The sequence below is a fragment of the Ostrea edulis genome, chromosome 5 (assembly GCF_947568905.1).
Source record: "Ostrea edulis chromosome 5, xbOstEdul1.1, whole genome shotgun sequence".
Classification (NCBI taxonomy): Eukaryota; Metazoa; Mollusca; class Bivalvia; order Ostreida; family Ostreidae; genus Ostrea; species Ostrea edulis.
The window spans coordinates 65,700,944-65,723,767 of record NC_079168.1 but is presented as its reverse complement, the minus strand read 5'-3'; the positions used below and the strand labels follow the sequence as shown (position 1 = coordinate 65,723,767).

The window sequence follows — 22,824 nt, the reverse complement described above, 5'->3', positions numbered from 1 at the left end:
CTATTCGTTAAGGAAAGCACTTTAGTTTTGACAAAATTTACCCTTCTGTCATGCCACGACTCAGCGAAAACCAACTTAATCGTGCGGTTGGGATGCTTCAAGCTGGAATGGCACAAAATATCGTAGCAAGACACTTTGGAGTTCATTGGAACACCATCCAGTCATTATGGAGACGTTTCCGACAATCTGGTAACACTCGGGATCGACCACGTTCTGGGCGTCCTCGTGTGATGTCGCGTCGACAGGACAACCACATTAGACTTGTGCACCTGAGAAATCGTTTCCAGACTGCAAGTTTGACTGCTCGTAGCATTCCTGGACTTCGACCAATCAGTCAAAGAATTGTGCGTAATCGTCTGCGCGAGCACAACATCAGACCAAGACGTCCAGCGGTGCGCCCAGTACTGCTTCAACGTCATCGTATCGCTAGACTAGCGTGGTGCAGACGACATCTGCGATTCAGAATACAGGACTGGGCCAATATTCTGTTCACTGATGAATCCAGATTTCATTTGGATAGCAGTGACGGCCGTTGCAGAGTGTATCGTCGCGTTAGGGAGAGGTACCAGGACGCTTGTGTTGTGCGACGTCGACAATTCGGTGGAGGCAGCGTTATGGTGTGGGATGGAATAACAGCACGTGGAAGGAGCCCTCTATAAATTGTCAATGGAAATCTCACTGGCGTACGCTATCGAGACGAAATTATTCAGCGCCATGTGATACCCTTCATACAAAGACAGCAAAATCACATCACTCTGCAGCAATACAACGTAAGGCCACATGTTGCACGTGTAGTCAGGGACTGTCTTGCCTTGGTCAGCTGTTTTCCCCGATTTATCACCGATCGAGCACGTCTGGGATGAAATAGAACGACTGACATTGGCTGATTTAGGCCAGGCTTTAACCAACATCTGGAACAACATCCCTCAAGCATTTCTGAACACTTTAGTGGCATCAATGAGGCGCCGTTGTCAAGCATGCGTGAATGCAAATGTACACTCGCGTTATTAACATTGTTAATTCAAGTTCGAATACCAGTGTCTTTCGAGTGTGCTGAAATTGACGTTATTCGACGTTAACATTATTGGATTATGAAATGTTGTAACGAATACATTTGTTAACCGTGTTACAAAAAATATTTGTTCATTATTTTCATTCTTTTTTCATATATTAAATAATGCTCAGTTTCTTTTTTCCGATAGCATAGATCAGAACATCATCGGGAAATCACATCTGTTTCGCTTTTCTTACTTTCTGTTCGCACAAGGTCAAAATTTCTTAGTGTCGATTCACACTGGATTAACTTAACCAATGATATTTTAGCTCGTATCGTGTTCCCATTACAATTTTCAACACTCTTAACTAAAAAAAATTTAGCTAAAATAATATATGAATATTTTAAAGCTGCATTCTCTGTACATAAAGTTAGAAACCTTGTCACATCTGAATAACTTTATTAAGATACCAGGTTGACCCTGCATGAGGTATGTCTTTAAGTTAACTTAAAGAGACACTACAGCTCATTTTGCGCAAAAATCATGAAATGACAATTTTCCCAGCGCTTTCTCAATTTTTGTTGCATTGTTGAAAGTATGAACTTTGCGAAAATAACACTTATCTAAAGTTAAAAATTATCGTTTTAACGTAAAAATTAATACTTTTTGATGGCCTATACACAAACTATCGAGTCTCCTCCTTTCAGTCTTCAGACGCATGCGCATAGACAGTAAACAGTGCAGCATGTCGTCCAGAGAGAGAAAGTGTAGTTGATAGATCTAGAATTTTGAAAGATTCTGTGAGAAAAGAGGTAAAAATAGCATGAGATAAAACTCATACGTGAAGTAAAATTTACCTTGGGATCAGTATGACCGTTGGAAAACAAAGAGCTCGGAGAAACACATGTAACTCAGTGGCGGATCTAGGATTTCCGAAGAGGGGTGTGAAAGTCAAAGATTAGCCAAAGTAATCGGCCATTCTAGTGCAAAATTTGAATTTTCATTCACAATCTGTGGGGTAAAAAGGGAGGGGGATCCTGGCCCCCTAAATCTGCCATTGAGACTAGCTGCGAAGACACCACGTTTAAAAGTAAGTGCTATTTTTATCTGAACACGACACGTGTTAGTTGTAAAAACAACGGTCAATGGGAACATGGAAGGTTTCTGTTGAAATAATGATTTGTAATTACTTATTATAAGGAGCAGGGAATAATCTTATACTTGAAAGGTGAGTGTGGACCCCCTTGAAGGGGAATTTAAATAATTTCCTACAGAACACCTTTGCTGTCATTCAAAACCACGTGATGTAAATAAGCATTCAAAAGTCCGAGTCAGCATGAAGAAACCTTTGAATTCCGAACGATCTTCAAAGCGCAGTTAAGAGTAAATTGATGCATCCCAATTGTTCAAAATTGTCAGTATCGATATGAAATTTATCATTTTATCAATACATGGTTTAAAAAACACTTTATTAAAATGTGGAAAATGAGCTGTAGTGTCTCTTTAAGCTTTGGTATGCTTTATAGTAACAGATTCAACTTAATCCACTTTGCGTTATATTTAAACCATGTTAAGTTAACCCACTTAAAGACCATTATAGCGGTTTGACTTGTTAACACAGTAGTTCATCAAAGTTAGTTAAGCCACTATTACATGAGTTAACCCGGATCGACTCTGTAGTGCACGTGAACAGACTTAATCCTTGCTTACTACATGTAATATGGCCGCATTACGTCATCTTCTCGCGACAACCACAGCCAATCAAAATTACGGAGAGTCTGAGCGGTTTGGTTTGCATGATTTTTAAAACACGTTGTTGTTTTAATATTTGTTTAATCTTAATGTCTTAAACCCATCAAATCTTTTTAAGTTCCTGATTGAAAATTATACTTAATTGTGATGTTTCCAATTGAATAAAATGTTTGATCTTAGATTAAAGAAATAGTAAAACAACAATCAAGCCTCGGTTCAGACTTTGACACAGTAAATCATTCCAACCCCATCCTGATGTTGGAAGTAAAACCTGAGACTAAACTCCCCTAAAATTTACTTAATTAGCAAACTTTGTAATAAATTGATCTTTAAACAGAATTCTATAAAGTATTCGCATGTAAATACAATACACACTGCAACTGATTAAAAAAAAAGACCAGGTTTGACATTCACAAATAAACTACGTACACATTCTGAACTATCTTAATATCAAATCTGCAACCTCTCTCTCTTTATATTTTTGAAATGATTTTTTATTATCATTAAAACACTTTACACAAACAACTGATATACAATAAACAGATTTACATATTGATTTACAAAAGAAACAAAATCAGCACAAAGACTTGTACTATTGCGTCTCTGATTTAATACACTTACGTGTTTTATGCGTCACTTAATTATAAGTATTCAACACATAGACTTGCATATATTAAACACAAGCACTATACATCAGACATACACATACACGTATCATACATTAATTTACGTGTCTTCAGATGTATGGTGCAACGTCAAAATTTAAGTATCATACACACATATTCAAAGAAATACTTATGGGTTTATAATTATATTTTTTTTTTTTTTTACAAAAATGTAGATAGTAATGATAATGATATTGGAATTAATTGAAAGACCCACATATGCAAGAGGATACACAATTATTAATAGTCCATGAAAGTATCCTCTTGATCTTCAACTGAGGGGCAGCCCCCCTCAGAGGGTGGGATTATGACATTCAATATCGGTACTCTCTAAGATCAGTTTAACATCTTTTTAAAAAATAGAAAATACTTTGTATTGCCAGTAGCAAATATTATTTCTGAATATTGTGAAATACATGTTTTTATGTTGCATATAAGTCCTTCAGATGGTTCATCAATATTTTCAAGTCTACAATGCATTTTATATTTGTATATTTTTAGAGCTAAAAGAAAATTGAACACTACAGTTGTTTCATTTCTGACAAGAGAATCAAAGTACTGAAAGTACTGATGAGAGTTGATTTTATGTAGATTTGCACCAGATGCTTCTGAGATTGAGAATTATTCAAAAATGATAATAAAAAAAATAGAGACGTACACGCAGAAGTCATAAACTTATGTTGTGTCTCTATAACAATCAACGCGCATTTTGTTATGTTTACATACATATAGACACTGGTAAGTTAACACATTGTCTGGATTCTATTTTACAATTCCAATATATTACATAGTAATACTCTTAAAATTGCCAATTTTTGTCAAAATAGGTCACGACACTAATATTCTAGCCCAAGAACATGTTTGAAAAACTCCACACATCACTTAATAATTCTTTGGTTTAAGCTAATTTTTCATTTTCCCCCCTACAATTCCTCTTAAAGATTGACACGACTTACACAACTAAACAATTCCCCATTGCTTGAAGTGCAAGAACTTGTACTTAAACATCAGACATTTACGTATATTTTATCTTTGAAATTATATATGATCTTACTTAAAATTTGAAATTCAATTCCTAGAGCTCTAGGCAAATCATCTAGGAAAATCTCGATGTACATAACTTCGTAAGCATCAACAAATGACAGTAAAATAGCTACAATTTATTCAATTTACAAAAATAGCCATGTGGTCTTAATTTTGCGCATGTGAAAAGGTTAATATAACGGACAGTGAGCAATTTCATAAATTCTAAAAGGAATATAAAACTAAGAGTTGGACAAACACGGAGTCCTGTATATATTAGATGTTGGACCTGGCGCCTAGGAGGAGTAAGCATCCCCAGCCGACCGGTCACACCCGCCGTAAGCCCTATGTCTTGATCACTTAAACGCATGTGATTGTGTACAGAACTCAATGTCCCACCCCCTTCTTGTATTTGTTAATGGTATTTTGGGTGTATTTTTGATAAAATATGAAACTTCAGTCAGTTCAGTATTTTTTTAATGGAATACTCAAATCTCGAATAGATTTTTTTTAAAATGTCATATCAACGATTATTAGAAATGAATAAAGTGCGCAATTCAGCCAGTGGGATTTAAAAAAAAATCTGCACTTTGCTGAGAAATCCTATCGAAAGAGCAATTATCAACTGAAAAGAACGGCCATTCTAAATCTACTGACGATTCTTGGATTAAATGCATCACTATTTGGTGCGCAATAATTTCACGCTGTTCAATTGCATCGTTATAACCTCACCACCTAAAACGAACGGAAGGTGTGATGTTGGTATCTTTCTGTCGCGGCCCACTATTTTTAACCCCCCCCCCCAAAAAAAAAAAAACGTGAAGAGGTTTACCAATACCATTAGAAAAGGTAAGAGATTACCGACGATAGTTTATTGTGTACAAACGGCCGGATAAGTTTAGGCTTATAGCATGGGAAATAGGGGGAATTTCTCTTTGATTTGGATGTAAACGAAAAAAATAAATTTCTAATGTCTGGAAAAATCATTGAAAACATATCCAAATATCTCACCTTTATAGACCCTTAATCATAATTTGGAGCATAAGGGTGTTGACAAAATGTCTACTTGAAGGTTAGATCAAAACAGAACAATATTTGATTATGATCTAAAATGATGTGGGGGTTTGGGATTGGAAGATGTTAGTCGTTTTTAATTATTATTATCATTATGCACACCACGTATGTGTGCGATGCATGCACATGAGCTTCTTCTTGGCATGGTATCTGTTTAATCTTATAACAAAGTTTTGATTCTTTTTATCAATTACCGAAAGAAATAATACTATTTGATTTTTTGATCCGAATTTGGATCTGAACACATGGAACACCTGCGGATCACCATTACTCGGAGGTGTCTTCTTACCCTTTTCTTCACCCATGTCTCCATTGTCACTTTCACTCTCACTTATATCTTCAGGAAGTACCGCTTGAAGATCTCCAGGATCCTGTCTGACCCAAGATTCATGAAAATTTTTGTTTATATAGAGTCACACCTTTTGAAAAACGAATGTTATGTCAATTGCAATCTGACTAAAGTTCAGACATATATCATATTAAAAATATATAGGCATATCAATCTGACTAAAGTACAGACTTATATTATATTAAAAATATATAGGCATATCAATCTGACTAAAGTACATACTTATATTATATTAAAAATATATAGGGCGGTATATCAATCTGACTAAAGTACAGACCTATATTATATATATATATATATATATATAATATATAGGTCTGTACTTTAGTCAGATTGTGTCAATTGTGCTTTCATGGTTCTTTCGGATTTCCATGAAAAATTACAAACCAAACCGTGAAACGCTCTGAAGGTTTTAATCATATTTGTCTTTCCACCACTTAGAATTAGCCAAATATAAATGTATATTCTTCCAAATGCTTTCTTAGTCCATTTTCAGAAAAACTCAAGTTCTGCTTTATCTCAACTTATTTTGTTGAAACTTACCAAAGACATAAACTTTAATTCAAATATATTGTCTGACGCAACAAAGTGAGTTCATGTTCTGATTTCAAAATTAACCCACCGCAAAGGAAGCATTAAACATGCATAATCGACGAAAATAAAAATAGTACGCCTTCATACGACACAATGGGACACACGATACAGTGAGAAGCGAGTACATATATGTATACAACCAACCAAATTTATTGTTTTCTCTTTGGTAGTCAACATTTCTTGTTAATAAGAATATAAACTAATATTTCCGAATATTGAGTGGTATATAGCTACCGCAAAAATAAAAATAAAAATTAAAACTATCGTGGAACATTGATAGTTGATCTAATGATGCCCCATCACACTCCAGACATGTTACCTTTGTGTAGACTACAGTATAGTTATATATATATATATATATATATATATATATATATATATATATATATATATATATATGTAGACATGGACTAGTTTTGTTTTAATTCAAAATAAACGATATTTCAAAATAAGCGACTTCAGTATAAGTGGAGTAAGCTGTAGTTATATGTAGACATAGACTAGTCATTCATTTTGAAGTGTAGATATGCTGTTTGATTTGTAAAATAAAAAGATTCCACTTTTGAATGATACATAGTATTAGAGGAGTTATACATGTATGAAAGGATACGAAAAAAATTAAACTAAAAGTTAAAAAACCTACAATTAAAAAAAAAATCCTGACAATATTTATACTCTGGTATACACGTTGAAATATTCTGCATATATAAAGAATACAACTTGAAAACGGCATCTGTTGTTTGACAGACATACAAGCCCCCTAAACACATCCGATTTATCAAAGTAGACGTCATCCTAGCCATCACAATATTTTGAAAAATATAGAAAAGGATTTTGAATGGAGGTTCACAGTTTTTGTAGGGTTTTCACTAAAAAAGGTGTCATTTTGGACTTCAGGTTTCAAACAAGTATTCCCGTTTTATGCTAATTTTTTTTTTATCTTTGTTACAGGACATAGTGAATTATTTCAGAGTTTTAATTAAAACACTTTTTAATTGGAATTTCCAATTTTTCATCAATAAATAGTGTTTTAGTCTCAAAATAATAGTTTTCCCTTCAACATTTTAATCCAAATTTGTCATATTTATTAAAAGATAGATTGGTGTATCTAAATATGATACAAATCAACGGATATCAATTGAAAAATGGATTTTATTTAAAATTTCCAATTTTCGACGATTTTTCATCATTAAATTGTGTTTCAGCCTAAAAATAACAGCGTTGCCTTCAAAACGTGTTTCTATACTTGCCATAACTGAAAAATTATACATTGTTTCCAAATATGACACAAATCAAAGAGTTTCAATTGAAACTTGAATTTTAATTGGAATTTCCACTTCCGGACGATTTTTTTTAATGAATTAATGATGTTTAGCCCCAAAATAACAGTTTTCCCCTCAATCTATTTTTCAAAACATTTTACTTGTGTTTAGGGACATATTAAACTACCAAACAAATGACATGAAGCCTTTTGTTACAAATAGTTCCCATTTCGAAGAAATATTTCTATTGAACTCATTACAACCTCATTACGAGAATAATATTGAATAGCTAATATAGCTGAATTTTGTAGTTGAACCAGTGCTTTTAAAATCATGGGAGAAATTCATACGCAGTGATTTTGAACTTCCGCGTATTGTCGTGAAATCGACACCAAACGCTTCGTAACAGGGAAAGTTGTGTCTTGAATATCCTTGACCTTTGAGATATGCACTTCAGTCACAACAAAAGCTTGAGTCACATACAAAATGTGTGTAAAGTTGCATCAAAGCTCATTGAACCATTAAAAAAATAAGAGTACAGACGGATGGAAGGTCAAATTGGCAACTATACTCTCCCCCGAAAATGTTTAAAGCGCTTAAACCAGGTTACCCTCCATGGTTATCCCCGCTATACATGTGTCAACGTAATAAGTTAGTATTCACACCAGTCAAGCAAGGGGACAGGAGGCATTTTTCTTGAAACCTACACGTTAAGTAAATGCCTGTTGCATGGTAATTAACTGAACTTCCACAAGTGTTCTCTGGAGATCACCTATTGATTTTTAAACTGAATACTTGATTGTTCATGCACGATTAATGCCTTTGGTTTTAATGCTTTAGTTAGTTCCCATGACAATGTAAATAATACGTGGACGAAGCAATGATTCAGTGTCAACTGTCTCTTTCAATTTCACACCATAGTGTTATTTTCTCATAAATACTGCGCAGCCTCGTTGTCGACAAGATCCGAGGTTTGTTAATGTTTCCCGGAGTCTCTTTAGGAGTTTTAATCAACCAAGTGTGTGAATTAAATACTCAATACATAGGGGAGGCGGTAACTGGGCTGATTTCTGAAAAATACTAGTAGCTGTTCTTTGTATCTTATAATGAAAAGATACTTCTAGTATTCACCCTAGCAGATATCGAATATCTCTATCGTATTCATCTTAGCAGATATCGAATGTCTCTATCGTATTCATCCTAGCAGATATCGAATGTCTCTATCGTATTCACCCTAGCAGATATCGAATGTCTCTATCGCTGATATTGTCAAGACACAAAACAAACAAGAGGCCCATGGGCCACACCACTCACCCTAGCAGTTGTATTTCCCGCCCAAATCATGTAAATTTTAAACTCCTATCGCAGCCTAACGGGGGGGGGGGGGGGGTTCATGGTGGAAACAATGTACGCGATTTTACACTAAACTGAGATGACTGAATCGTATTTTCACAGAGAGTTGACGTCCTGAGAAGAATGTTGTTAAAATGTTAAAAAAAATTGCTAAACCTTAAAACCTTAACTGTAGCGACAGAATTGAATCTACACCATAAGATGACGCCTGCACGGAAATTCTCAGAGGATTTTTAGAGAGTTTACTATTTTAAAACGTTCATCATTAAACCCTTATGGTGCCTCTGAACTGGTTCCGGACTCGTGGTGCGAACAAACTTGAATCTACACTAGATGACAATGCTATCATATTTGGTCATATCGTAGCTTGGTTTTCCAGATTAATAAAAAATGTCGTATACAAATTTAAATCAGTTCTATTTGAAGATGCTTGAATATTAATTAGACAAGTAAAGGTTGTATTTATAAATCGGTTCATTATAGCGACCATAGAATTTTCGATATGCTGACTTTAAACGAGACTGTTGAAACCCATGTAAAATCAACGTATTTATCAGTAGCCTGTCTTTTGAGAAATATAAAGACCATATACAGGTGCTAATGAATATTGCTACATAGATATATGTGAAATTGACGATGGAGTTCTAAGCTGAAGTCATCCCGTTTGTCATAAAGATGAAATGTTAGTTGGCCTGGCCATTAAATGTAAACATAGGTAGTGATTTCCCATTCGCCAAACGCTCGGCATTTAGAAGTGAGAATCACGGGTCTTTCAGATATATAAAAACAGAGACCCCGTGTCGCGACAGGTAATCGCATATTAAAGAACCCTCATTGCTTCGGCCCTGAGCGCTAAGCATAGGTCTAAATTTGTGGTACTTCATGTACAGCTGATGACGTCTCGGTACGAGTGAAATTATCCACGGGACTTCAAACAAACAACCAAACGGTAACCTAGCCCAAGAGGCACGAAATTCCCAAATCCGATAGAGGGTTCCATGCTCTTCATAACCATGCTTATACTTTATCTTCAAGCTTTACAGGGGTAAAAAGACTATTTTTACAGACATAATATATTTTCAGTGTATGACCCTTAAAGCCCCGCCCAGCACCAAAACCCCAGACTCATGGACCATGGATTTCACAATTAATGTAGAGTGCTGTTTATGACTATACATATTCATGTATTTTGTCTTTAATAATTGCATAATTTTTTTGTTTGTTTTGACCCACGTTGTAGCCTTGAGCTGAGCCCATGAATTTTACATTTTGGTAAAATATTCTCCCATCATTATTACAAATGTACTCTTTTTTGGTTTTTAATGTCCAGGAGTCGAGAATTAACATATTTTCATTTTAAAAGCCACAGAGCCCCCGTCCTAGCACCGCAACCCTTCACTCTGGGACCACGAAATTAAGTTTTGGTAAAGACTTCTCTTATTATTGCTATGTACTCAATTAGGATGTTTTAAATCCAGGCGCGTAGCTGCGTTTACGTCAAAACGCCCGGGCGTACATAAAAAAAAACCCTATTAAATGCTACAAACATAGGTGAAAAATAAGTGTCTGCAGTATCTGCGGTACATTAGTCTCCCTATTGGTACTGATATCTTGGATATCTTGTTAGTGTTACACCTTTCCGGGTCTAAACCGTTGTCGTTACGGCATGTTTTTCTCTATTATTGTTCCGGCAAGTTGTGAAACAGGCGTGCACATTAATTAACTCAGGCTACGCCACTGAAATCCATGAATCAAAACGATTTAAAATAAAAATACATTTTCGTTTTATTAACTGTAAAGCTCCGCCCAAGCACCCGAAACTCTGATCCCGGTTTCACGATTTTCCTGATTATGTTGAAGGCTTCTCTCCGTATTATTACTATACATGTACTAGTATTCAGTATTTGGCGTCCAGAAGTCATGGAAAGAAGTTAATATTCAAAGGGAATAGCATTTTCACAATGAGAGCAATAAAGCACCCCCTTAACTCCAGAACCCTTGGGAACACGAATTGAGGGCGTCCTTGCTTATCAGAACCATGCACACAGTCTGATCGCTATGTGTATTTGAGTGAAAAAGATTTTTTTAAAGATTGCATAATTTTAAATGTTAGACTCCACGCCTAGGGATGCAGTGACAATGAAATTCATAATTCTATTTCCTATATCTAAAAAAAAGTTCCATACCAAATTTATAAAAATAGCTATGTACTTTCAGAGAAAAGGTTGAGTGACGCAGGTGACCTAGAAATTACATCGCTAATTCAATAATTACATAATCCCCATTAAAGTCCATGTGGTAGTTATATGTAGGTTAAGACTGTATTAGTACTTTCTTTGGATTTATTTTTTCGCCCCTGATGAATAATGAAATAGTCTGTGTTTTTGTTTTACTTTTTACATCCAGCAGTTTTTGCAAATGGTTGAATAAACAGAAATCTCACTATAACACAGTGTCCAAGAACATTAGTCCAATAGGACTATCAAACCTCGTCAGCTGATGCATCTTCGTGAAAAGGTATGTTGTGACCCAAATATAGGTCACTGTGACCTACTTCTGCAATACGTCAGTTTCGAGATACGAACTCATCCGTATAGGAGGTGCATTTAGTGAAACTTTGAATGCCTAAGGGGACAGAGTGGATCTACAGCCAACGAGGAAGACGATGAAATGTATCAAAAGTGGCTTCTCTTTAAATATGTAAATGTGGGAAATGCAAAATACTATCGAAAGAAATGTTTTACCTAAGTGGAAACATACAAACAATGTCATATTTGCAAGAAATATCTTGGATATGGTACTTATGATTAACGGAATAACGTGATAGGATAAGAATTCTATGTACTTAATTATTCCCTAAATACTTATCACTTAGTTTGTGTATCAGTCGAATTCGGGTGATCAAACAGCGTATGAGAAACTTACTGAGTACATTCACTTACGCAGTGATGAATATTTGTCCCACCCCGCGTGTAAACAAATTCTTTCGCGCCTTACTATCTACGAGAGTTCTCCAAAGGGAAATAACTCGGACGTATCTCGAAACCGGCGTATTTAGAGCTATACATACTCAAATCATGTCCGGATCAAACCTTGTACATTGTAAGGCTTAGCTCCATCAAAGTTAGTCTGCGGGATCGTGAAGTATGCACACAGAGATATACATCATGTACATGTAGATGGAGACCGACGTATCATGTTCACCCTAACGGTGCACTCTATTATGTCTTAAGTTAGACACGACGAAGGCACGAGCAGGGCTCAAACCCACGACCATTTTATGCGAGCAAGTGATGAATCGTGCATGTATAAGATATTGAGATTTGTTTGAGATGTTGTGGTGAGTTTTATTGTACATGCATGATATATGTGTCTGATTAGATTGTACTTCAAATTCAGGTGATTAAACGGCGTGTGAGACGCTTTTAAAAATAAATTCTTTTCGAGTACGAATTTTTTTAAAAGGGAAACAAGCATTCTGAGAATATTGCATGGCAATACATAGTCCCCTACCGGTTGCAAAAATCACTGTATCACAACACTATTCAAAGTTCATTATGCAGGTTATGGTAAAAGGGAAAATTGGGGAACCGACAAATTTATAATTAGGTTTAGTTCTTTAACCAACTCAATAAACTGTGACATGTAGATAATCATGAATAATTTAGCTATATTGTAGTATTACTAGGCTAGAAGTTTTAATGAGTGTAGTATTCTTAATTCTTATCTACAGAGATAAGAAACCTGGATGTAAACTAACAATTCATGCTATTTTTCTACGTCCACGGGCCATAACTTAATGGAAAATCAACGGACCAAGAGGAAATTCAAACTTGATCTGTAACTTGTTATGACAAAGCAATGTACCAAATATCAAATGAATATCTGCAAGCACAACCAAAATAAGTCTGGAAAACTGATCATTCATGCTATTTTTCTAAATCCAAGGGTCATAACTAAGTGAAAAATCAACAGACCGAGACGAAATTCGAACTTTATCTGTAACTTGTTATGGCAAAACCACATACCAAATATAAATTAAATATCTGCAAGAACAAAGAAAAAAAGTGCGGAAAACTGGACTGACGGACAGACGGACGGACGGAGTGCAAACGTAAAGTCCCCTCGACTTCGTCGGTAGGGGACTAATAACTCTTAACATATTTCAAATGAGGAAAAACTGGGGAACAGGTTCAATTAATAGTAACTGTATTCTTCAGTGATGAAACTTGTGTGGATGCTAACTATAAATGCATTCAATCATACTTGATTCAGATGCTAAATGTACTAATGACTTATATTTTCTCGATGAATGATCCAAGTTAACATGGGGATTTGCCCAATTCCTAGATTAATACATGTAGCTATATATTAATCAAGATGAAGCTTGCATGGATGAATCTTTTGAATTTAATCAGACTTCCTTCAAATAATTGATTGATTCTCTGAAGAGTGACGTCAACTTTCGTTGGTCAAATATAATTTTCTCGTAACTTCATTCTATAACAATGAAATTCATCAGTATGCCACTAGAACGACTAGATTAAACTTCGTATGTGATATACATGAAATAGCTTTGTATAAACTTTCACTACACTTAGAAGCAAACGCCAGGGTGTCGGTATTACTGTCTCATGACAGCATCTAGTTTTGCTTTTTGCAATATGTATGACATGCATATAAATGGTGTTTACTTTAATGAATTTATACCAGATACGTAAGCAACAATGAGGTTTGTTGGGATGATATAACATGGCCTCTGTCTGATATAGTAGGCAATATAAAAATGTCAAAAAATATAAAACTGTAGAGCACAGTTCATAAAACCGACATTTTTTTTTTATATCATAAAGTCTACGTTTTTTGGAATTTCTAACACTTGCTATTCATAATTTTGTAATCAAAATATAGCAAGAACTATATACGTATTCATGCATCAAAAGTTCTTTACGACAACCGGTAAAGTTCGGGTTGTAGCATTTAGCATTACGACAACCCATAAAGTTTGGTTTGTAGCATCTACATGTAGCTTTACGACAACCCGAAAACTTGTAGCCTGATGACAAAATGTAAAGGAATTTAATTTCTCATCTTTTCAAACAGACTCTAATTTATGGCTTGAAGCATTTTCATTTTTCAACAACGTACATGCAACCGCAATAATTCCATGCATTAGCACACACGTTTCATATAACAAACTGTCAAATACGGCATGCGGACAGTGGGAATGTGTAAATATTGTTTGTAATCTAAGCGCTCCACTATTGTGTTAGTGCGACTGATTACAGTGGTAGTGACGTAAACAGACGTCATTATTATAGATGCTATAGCAACTGTCGGCAATTACTTTGAACATCTCCGATATTTTCCGTTAATTAGATCCATGTTATCTGCGAAAAACTATGGTAGATTGTTTTCAGAAAGCTTATTGGACTACATGAAAGTTTGTTTTCAAACCGTTATCTAGACTATATGAAAGTTATTTTCATTTATTTCACTCTTACATTACACATAATATACATACACAGGAACTGTCTTATACTTAGTAAGACAGTTTCGAAATGTATAATGAGTACACGGCGATTTTTCAGTCTTTGTTATCCATTAAATCAGCTGGAAACGGAAAATCAACCTGTCAAGACCAAACTGAATCTGAAAATTCAACCAATAATAAATCTAATATAAGATTAGATTGTGTGACGTATTGAAGGCGATTTCTGTTTATTAAAAGCATCAACGCATTTGGATATAAAAATAAGTGCCATAGACCCACAGGGGAGCCGTATTTAGCTACATGTACATTGCTGGTGGAGAATCTGTATGTTCTTACATGTATAAGAACAAGGTTAAGTGAAACAGAATTTCTCGGAAATTGTGCTGTTTGTACATAATGAACACAGAAAAACTCAGATAAAAGAGATAAATGGCCAAATAAAGAATTACGTGACATATTCTTGCATACACACTTTTTCATTACGACAGATAGACGAATGTTTGAAGGCATTGGCATGTACAGAATACTGTGTCATGTCCAATTATGATTTACCATGATCGGCCATTTCCCTCGGTGTCCTTTTTTCAACACGATTTTATTACCTCCAGTTAATAAACTACAGGGATTACGTGGGGCTACAGTCATTATAGGCAATAATAAAATGTATGCATGTATTTCAAACACGAGATGTAGAATAAATACATTAAACGCGCAGACTGACATGGAAGTTTGTAATAGGAGTTGAGATTCGAACGAGTTAAAAGCAAGATTTACTAAGAAAACGGGAAATGGTGTAACAAACTCTTAGTATAAGAAGAAAGACTTGACGGTCTTGTAACGAAACATTTATATTCTAAAATTATAGGCTTCATTCTCATGTACTCCAACTATTCTCGCGGGACAAGCAACACAGAAAAATATTTCTTAAAACATAAAGAATGTGATACGTCTCTCTTTCTCTCCAATTCTTATCCATGGGTGGTTAGCAGAACTCGTCAATTTGTAAAAATGTCGAAAACATTCGTAAGAGTAATCATGATGGAATTCCAGCAGCTTTAAACTGCTAATTAGCACGAAGTCTTTCCGGTGAAATATAGACGAGCTTTGTTTATAAATGTCGATCAAACCTTTGATAAATATGAGTAACAAGCAAATTCATAATCTGCAGTATTTCGATATCCCCGAGATCGAGTTATATTCTGAAAGGTCGTGCAACCATGCGTCTGTTGATTACTATGTCATGTTTTCCACAATTAAATATGGACACACCCGGAGACATATTGCTTCTGAAACATATCTTGTACTTGGTTTGTCAATTTGCCCGCGACTTTTAATATTGGTTATAACTTCTAACTATACAAGATACTTGGTGAACTTATATGACTAATAAGGATCGGATGTTTTAACTAAGGACAATTTGTCACAATTGTATGTGTTCACCATTACGTTACGTAACGCAAACACGTCTTACTGCATTCTATTCTTGCAAAGGTGTAATAACTAGGTAGGGACTCCCTCATAAAAAATGACTGCAGCATGGTGGATAATGAACGTGGGAACAAGTTTGAATACAGTGTATACACATTATCATTGTTAGAATACAGTGTATACACATTATCATTGTTAGAATACAGTGTATACACATTATCATTGTTAGAATACAGTGTATACACATTATCATTGTTAGTTACGACGAAGAAGAGCTTCAACAGAACATTTTTCCTGCTGGTGTCTTCTACAATTACAAATGCAAAATCATATACAAATCAAATGATGACCAAACTCCAAAAATACTGCACAGTTACAATGTATATGCAAGGAGAGATCCCGCTGGGCGACAGCCTACTTAGATGGGGTATAAAACACGGCGTAATGTAATTTATTCTAAAGTTCCGACGATAAAACCAAAGATTATACATGAAAATATGTACATTCCATTGTATTTTATCCACTCGAAACGAGTTTCAGAGGGGATGTAGTTGTTTTCGTGTATGGTATAAACATGTAGCTTTTGGGCAAGTTTATAAAGAAAACCGTAGGTCTGCGATAATCAAATTTTGCATATTCGGTCCCCATTGAATTTCAGACCCTATTGATTTCAAGGTTAGAGACCAAAAACCACTAGAGGGAATATACCTTAAAATCCTTGTAAGCAGGTTTCAGGGTAAATCGTGGAACTTTGTATACTTTTCCCATTATCAAACCCGGTTAATTAAGGTCAGAAGTCAAAGGACAAGGTCACTCAAAGGTGACATCTAAAATGAAGCTTGGCTAAAGTTTTTTGATTGTGTTAATTTCTATGTGGGCGGGATTTGATTCTATTCATCCAATCCCTGAACCCCAAATTAATGTCACTACCCAGTGTATCACAGTCCAGTAGAGCACGCCATGTTGTAGCATTCTTCTCAGTAAACTACACCTATATTGCAACTTTTGTGTTTCGTTCCATTGTCAGAGAGCATTCATCTCTCCCCTTCCCAACGACTTCGTTTGATTTAACACTGCACAGAGCCGCAATACAGAACCGTCAAACAGTCAGATTATCTGTTGTCAATTTCACAAGTGTACGAATTAAATAGTTAATTTCAAAGTATCAAAGCATTTAAATGATTTTTCTGAAACATATATTGTGAATAGAGAGGTTAAGCAACTGACCGTGTACGTCTACGTGTACTTGTGACTAGGGGAATCCCCTCTTTTATTGCGTATTACGTCATCATTTTCACACACAACGTCATTCTACAAGTTGTACACAACGCGTACACGGAAGTAAGAACTTGTAACATTTTAAGCTCATTATACAACGATTTTGTGCAAAATATGAATTTTGTAACAATCTAGAGGATTTATTACGCACGAATGTTAACCTGAACTGATCAATGTCATAGAAATATTTGATGAAAAATTATTGTGAAATTACCCTTGTAGACCGGTGTCTACATCACATATCATATTATTTAGGAAAAAAAGAACAGCTTGCTAAGTCTATATTCATGGATGAATTGATATATGTGACAGTTAAATCAAAATGCAAATTGATATATTTAACTAAAAGTTATTCCATGTTGTTTAAAAGTCACCCGGGGGAGGGGGGGGGGGGGGGGGGTCGCCCCCGGCAAGCTATAATAATTGTATTGTTTATCATTCAAATATATAATTATATAGCATTATACTTTAGACTGAAATGAATACCGACAGGAAAAAACAGATCCGATTTAAACCTGAGGATGATCTACGGCTTTTAAGGGAAGTTGTCGGGAGTAATCCCATAAGAAACAAAAACAAATGGGCTGAAATAGCTGAAACTGTCAACATCGACTTTTATTCTGGACAGTAGACGAGTGAGAGAACGTACAAATCTCCTCATTGAACAACATAAACGAGAAACTAGGGAAAATCTTAAAAGGTTTTTCTATTGAAACCATCTCTCTCTCTCTCTCTCTCTCTCTCTCTCTCTCTCTCTCTCTCTGATACACCGCTTATCTTTTAATATTCTTGTCTTATTTTCCCCATGCCTAAAATATTTCATAATACCGTACACTAATATGTTCCCATACATTTTCAATACACTTACGTTCCTGTATATTTATTGTTTTAAGATCAGGTGTCGATGAAGATGTTTCGGAAAAAACAAACCTGCTGGACGATGTCATAGAATTAAAAAATGAAGAGGAGAGAGAGAGAAGAAAAGAAAAAGAAAAGAAGGACAGATAAGAAAATTTAGGGAAAGAAATCAGGAAAAGGGAACTTGAATGCCTTACACCAAAGAAAAGTATGAAAATATTATTGTGTCATTGTATTACAAGGCTCATGTGATTTGTTTGGGGGGGGGGGGGTGCATTGATTTGTTGTGTAAACAAATTCTTTCATTATACAGCCATATATTTTGTTTGTTTGTTTGTTTGTTTTTTCAAACGACGAATGCGATTTGCCAGTACTCAAGAAGAAGAATTCGCAGACGTATCTTGTGGACTATTTAAAAGAAAAATCAGAAAATGAGATATCTATGAGAAAATCAGAAATGGAAGTAAGAAAAGAAGAATTAAAGTTGAAGAAGGCAAAGTTTGAAATGAAGCGAGAGAAAAGCAAGAGAAACTTGCTTTCATTGATTTACTTAAAAAATTAACGAAAGATAACTAATCATAAAAACTGTTCAGAAGTGTAAAATTTTATTCCAGATATTTGTTTAATTTATCTGAATAAACTAAACCATTAAAGTCAGTCTTGTTCATATATGTGTCCACGTTACAACACACATTCTATACATTTGAACACATTTAGGCCAGATATTCCTGTAGTGATGGGGGAGACATATCAAAGAAAGCGCCAGTTTCGCTCCCGTACAAAATAGTGTGACAATAGTAAGGATTGAAGTTACCCTATAGTACTTTCCAACAGGTTGTAGATAAAGCTTTTGATTTTTCTTGTAATGAGAGTAAAGATATTGCCAAAAGTCCATTCCACGTAAACTCTCACTGCGGACATCCTTTTGTTAAATGCAGTTGATTTGCAGTAATTACACCTCCTCGAAATGTGGGAATTATGTCAGCCGATAACGGATACTCAGGGTCGCCGTAGACAGAGTAGACATCATTGTTTGGTTTTCAATGTTGCTTTACCTTAACATACCGGCATCATGACGACGGCCTTCAACCGGGTCAAATAGATGCGCAATCATACCATCAGGTGTCGTTATGTACTGAAATTTTAAACCGTGTACTCTTTTGTGACCATTAAACACCACCTGCTGATGAGACTGAGGTCTGCATATCGGTCGGACAGTTCCGTCAATGAACCCCCAGCAATTGGACAGAGGCGCTCCACATCTATTCACGACTGCTGCCATTTCATCCAGTTGTGCATGAGACAATCAAGGTTGATTTAGGTTTTCGAGGAGATATCCATGTATTGTATCTATGCAATCAAGGACTGAGTTGAAAATATATGACAATTCAGCAGTTGATCTTCCAAATGCATGGGAAAGATCCTCTAATCTATTTTGGGATGCCAATCTTCGTATGAGAATACACAAACCTTCTATTCCTGAACATACAGTCCTGTTTTTACATACAATTTTGTTTGGAATATACAGTGCTATTCGTAATCTTAGCAAATCATCTTTTTGAAACCGGAATAACAGGCGAAATTGTTCGTCGTTCAATTCATCCAGGTTTAATCGGTGATAAATCGATGCCTCTTTTTCATTGCTCATGCAAGACAAAAGTAAAACATCATCATCGTCTGCCAGAGCTGCAAGCAACATCATATTTTGCGCCCTTTTTTCACCTTTGATCTTAACGCAGTAAACCCTCTTTTGATTCGTTTATTTGCAAATTTTTATCCAATCAATTTATTTGTAATTAATGATTTTACACGTACGCGTACACGTACTGTTTGTTAAACGTGACATTACGTTGGATGCGTGTACTTGTAAACATACTTCTGTTTGTACACGTACGCGTAGACGTACACGGTCAGTTGCTTAACCTATCTAATAACGTGAAACTACGCGGACGAGTGATTGTAAGGCGTTATCTAATTTCTCTGCACACCATTTCGTATTATTAGCACAATAAATGCCAAAAAGACATCTTCTAATGAAAGTGCTAGTGTTACAATGCTACCACGTACATGTATTGTATAGAATGAAAGGACTTATTGACATAGATTTAGGTATATTTTTAGGTGGGTTTACGAATAAACAAGTATTTTATACGCATTTATCGTGCATTTCTTACGGCAAAAAATAATGTTTTATAAATATCTGAAATTGAATTGATGTTTGTAGACTATTTCAACACGCTATAAATATGAACCGTTTCTGAAGACAAATAGAGTAATGCCACGTATTTTGAATCTTCTAAATTACTAAAGCACTGGGTGATATATCAGAATATTATTCGGAATTTTAAGACACAAATTAATGATCCATGTAAATGAAATATGTGTATGAATTTGCTGCTGTAAATAGACAGCATAGAAATATCTTAGATGAAGGTCGTTTGAGCTTTCAGGCATTTTTATACATGTACCACATATTCATTTCAATCTAGAAAGAACTTTCCTGACAAATCTACTAGTATCACATATATTTCACTAAAATTTCTAAATGAGCACAATCATGACTAGTTAAGACAATCTGCGATTATTAATGAGTTCGAACAATTAAATATACCTATACAATAGAATAGATAAAGCAAGGTGTATCAATGCAAGAAAAATAATTCAAGAAAGGAGTTGAATGTTGGTCCTCGGTCAGATCATGAATGAAATACATATTTATCATTACTACAGTAACTTGATCCAAAGAGTCGGATCACGTCGAGTTGACAGGCGCGGATCATCAGATCACACGAGACGCGAAGCGTCGAGTTTGATCTGATGATCCGCGCCTGTCAACGAGACGTGATCCAACTCTTCGGATCAAGTTACTGTAGTAATGATAAATTTATTATATACCCCCTTCTGCATTTTAAATCCACATTTATAAGATAATAAATGTAATCCAAATTCTCAAAAACACAGACAATCCATGAAATTATGTTTTGTGTACGCAGTTTTGTTTTGTGACGCGGTCAACATTTTCCACAAATAACGTTGCGTTTATGTATTGTGACGTCATTGTGACGGCATCAGTTTCAGAGGATACTGATACGGAATCAGAAAACCACAGTGTAGTGATCCGGAAAACCGGATCACACGCTGTGAAATCCACAGTATCAACGAACGATACATTGATGGGTATATAATAAATATATATTATTACTACAGTAACTTGATCCAAAGAGTCGGATCACGTCGAGTTGACAGGCGCGGATCATCAGATCACACGAGACGCGTAGCGTCGAGTTTGATCTGATGATCCGCGCCTGTCAACGAGACGTGATCCAACTCTTCGGATCAAGTTACTGTAGTAATGATAAATTTATTATATACCCCCTTCTGCATTTTAATCCACATTTATAAGATGATAAATGTAATCCAAATTATCAAAAACAGACATACCATGAAATTATGTTTTGTGTACGTAGTTTTGTTTTGTGACGCGGTCAATATTTTCCACAAATAACGTTGCGTTGATGTATTGTGACGTCATTGTGACGGAATCAGTTTCAGAGGATACTGATACGGAATCAGAAAACCACAGTGTGGTGATCCGGAAAACCGGATCACACGCTGTGAAATCCACAGTATCAACGAACGATACATTGATGGGTATATAATAAATGTAGTACCAGTGACGGTTTTCTCTGCTAAGCTCTTGATACCAGAAGTAAGATTTAGGATTTAGTGGAAATAGGTCACAAAAGACGGGGATCATAGGGTTTCTATATTAAACACATGACCCGTGATGACGTTAGTTCTCACCTCAGACAGAATAATACGACTGAAAACTAGACAAGATGTAATGAACGGGTAACGAATTTTTACTCCAAAACAGAATTCTAGCCGTGGTAGTGTCAAACTTTCTACCAGCGATTGACTTTCAAACTAATCTCATTCAGAAATCAAATTATATTATAGAACTGCATCCTCCTCATTCACGTCACATGGTTGATGACAGTCTTTTAATTAAACATCTACCAATCAGCTGTGACGCATGACTCCATTGGACAGGTGGTAGAAGAAGAAATAAGACCCAGACGTTACAACCAACGCAATGTATTTTCATAAACATTACCTAAACGAAAATTACACTTAGCCGAAAATTTCAAAATGATCAGGCTCTACCAAAGCTCCCTCCCCCCTTTGGACACCCCCAAAAGAAGGCTTACATAATCGAAATTTATATATAATTTGTGGAGATTCCCAGTTCATGATCTCTATGTCGGAGAACTTTATGGAGAGAACAACAGGAAACCATTTTACACCGTACATTGTTTCTATGCTATACACTACTCACCTTCTGTCTCTGTTCCTGAAGGCGAGGAAGTTTGTAGTGTGAAGACATATTGTTGAATTTAATCAGGTCAATTAACGTGAATCCTTCATTATCAATTCCCGTGTGAAAAGCTTCCTGTAACTAACTATCCAATACACAACACAAAATACATACATTTCCTTGTACAATTTTGTATCAGTTATAAAATGCATTTGTACGTGTGTCACAGAGTTTAAAAATCTGACTTAACTTTAATCAGTAGACGCATTGCTAGTCCGCTACAAGGACAAAATTTTAAGATTAGTTTTGGCCGTGTATTCAACAAGCGCAGCGCTTTAAATATTTGCCTTCAAAATCTTTTTTAAACGACTTATAAAGAAT

At 35.4% G+C, this 22,824-nt stretch overlaps 1 protein-coding gene across 4 annotated transcripts in view; it reads right to left on the bottom strand.

Annotated features, from left to right (window-relative positions):
• Positions 1-22,824, bottom strand: part of LOC125649797 (high affinity cAMP-specific and IBMX-insensitive 3',5'-cyclic phosphodiesterase 8B-like) — a 124,546-nt gene extending 101,722 nt beyond the window's left edge. For 3 of the 4 annotated variants that reach the window (XR_007360807.2, XR_008803003.1, XM_048877588.2), the window contains exon 1: positions 22,465-22,726. Coding sequence is in view for 2 of the 4 variants with exons in the window: in XM_048877588.2 (XP_048733545.1) it covers positions 22,465-22,512 (48 nt within the window). In the remaining 2 variants the exon portion in view is untranslated. Of the gene's footprint in view, positions 1-22,464 lie in introns of all 4 variants that reach the window. The other variant, XM_048877587.2, reaches the window with a different exon arrangement.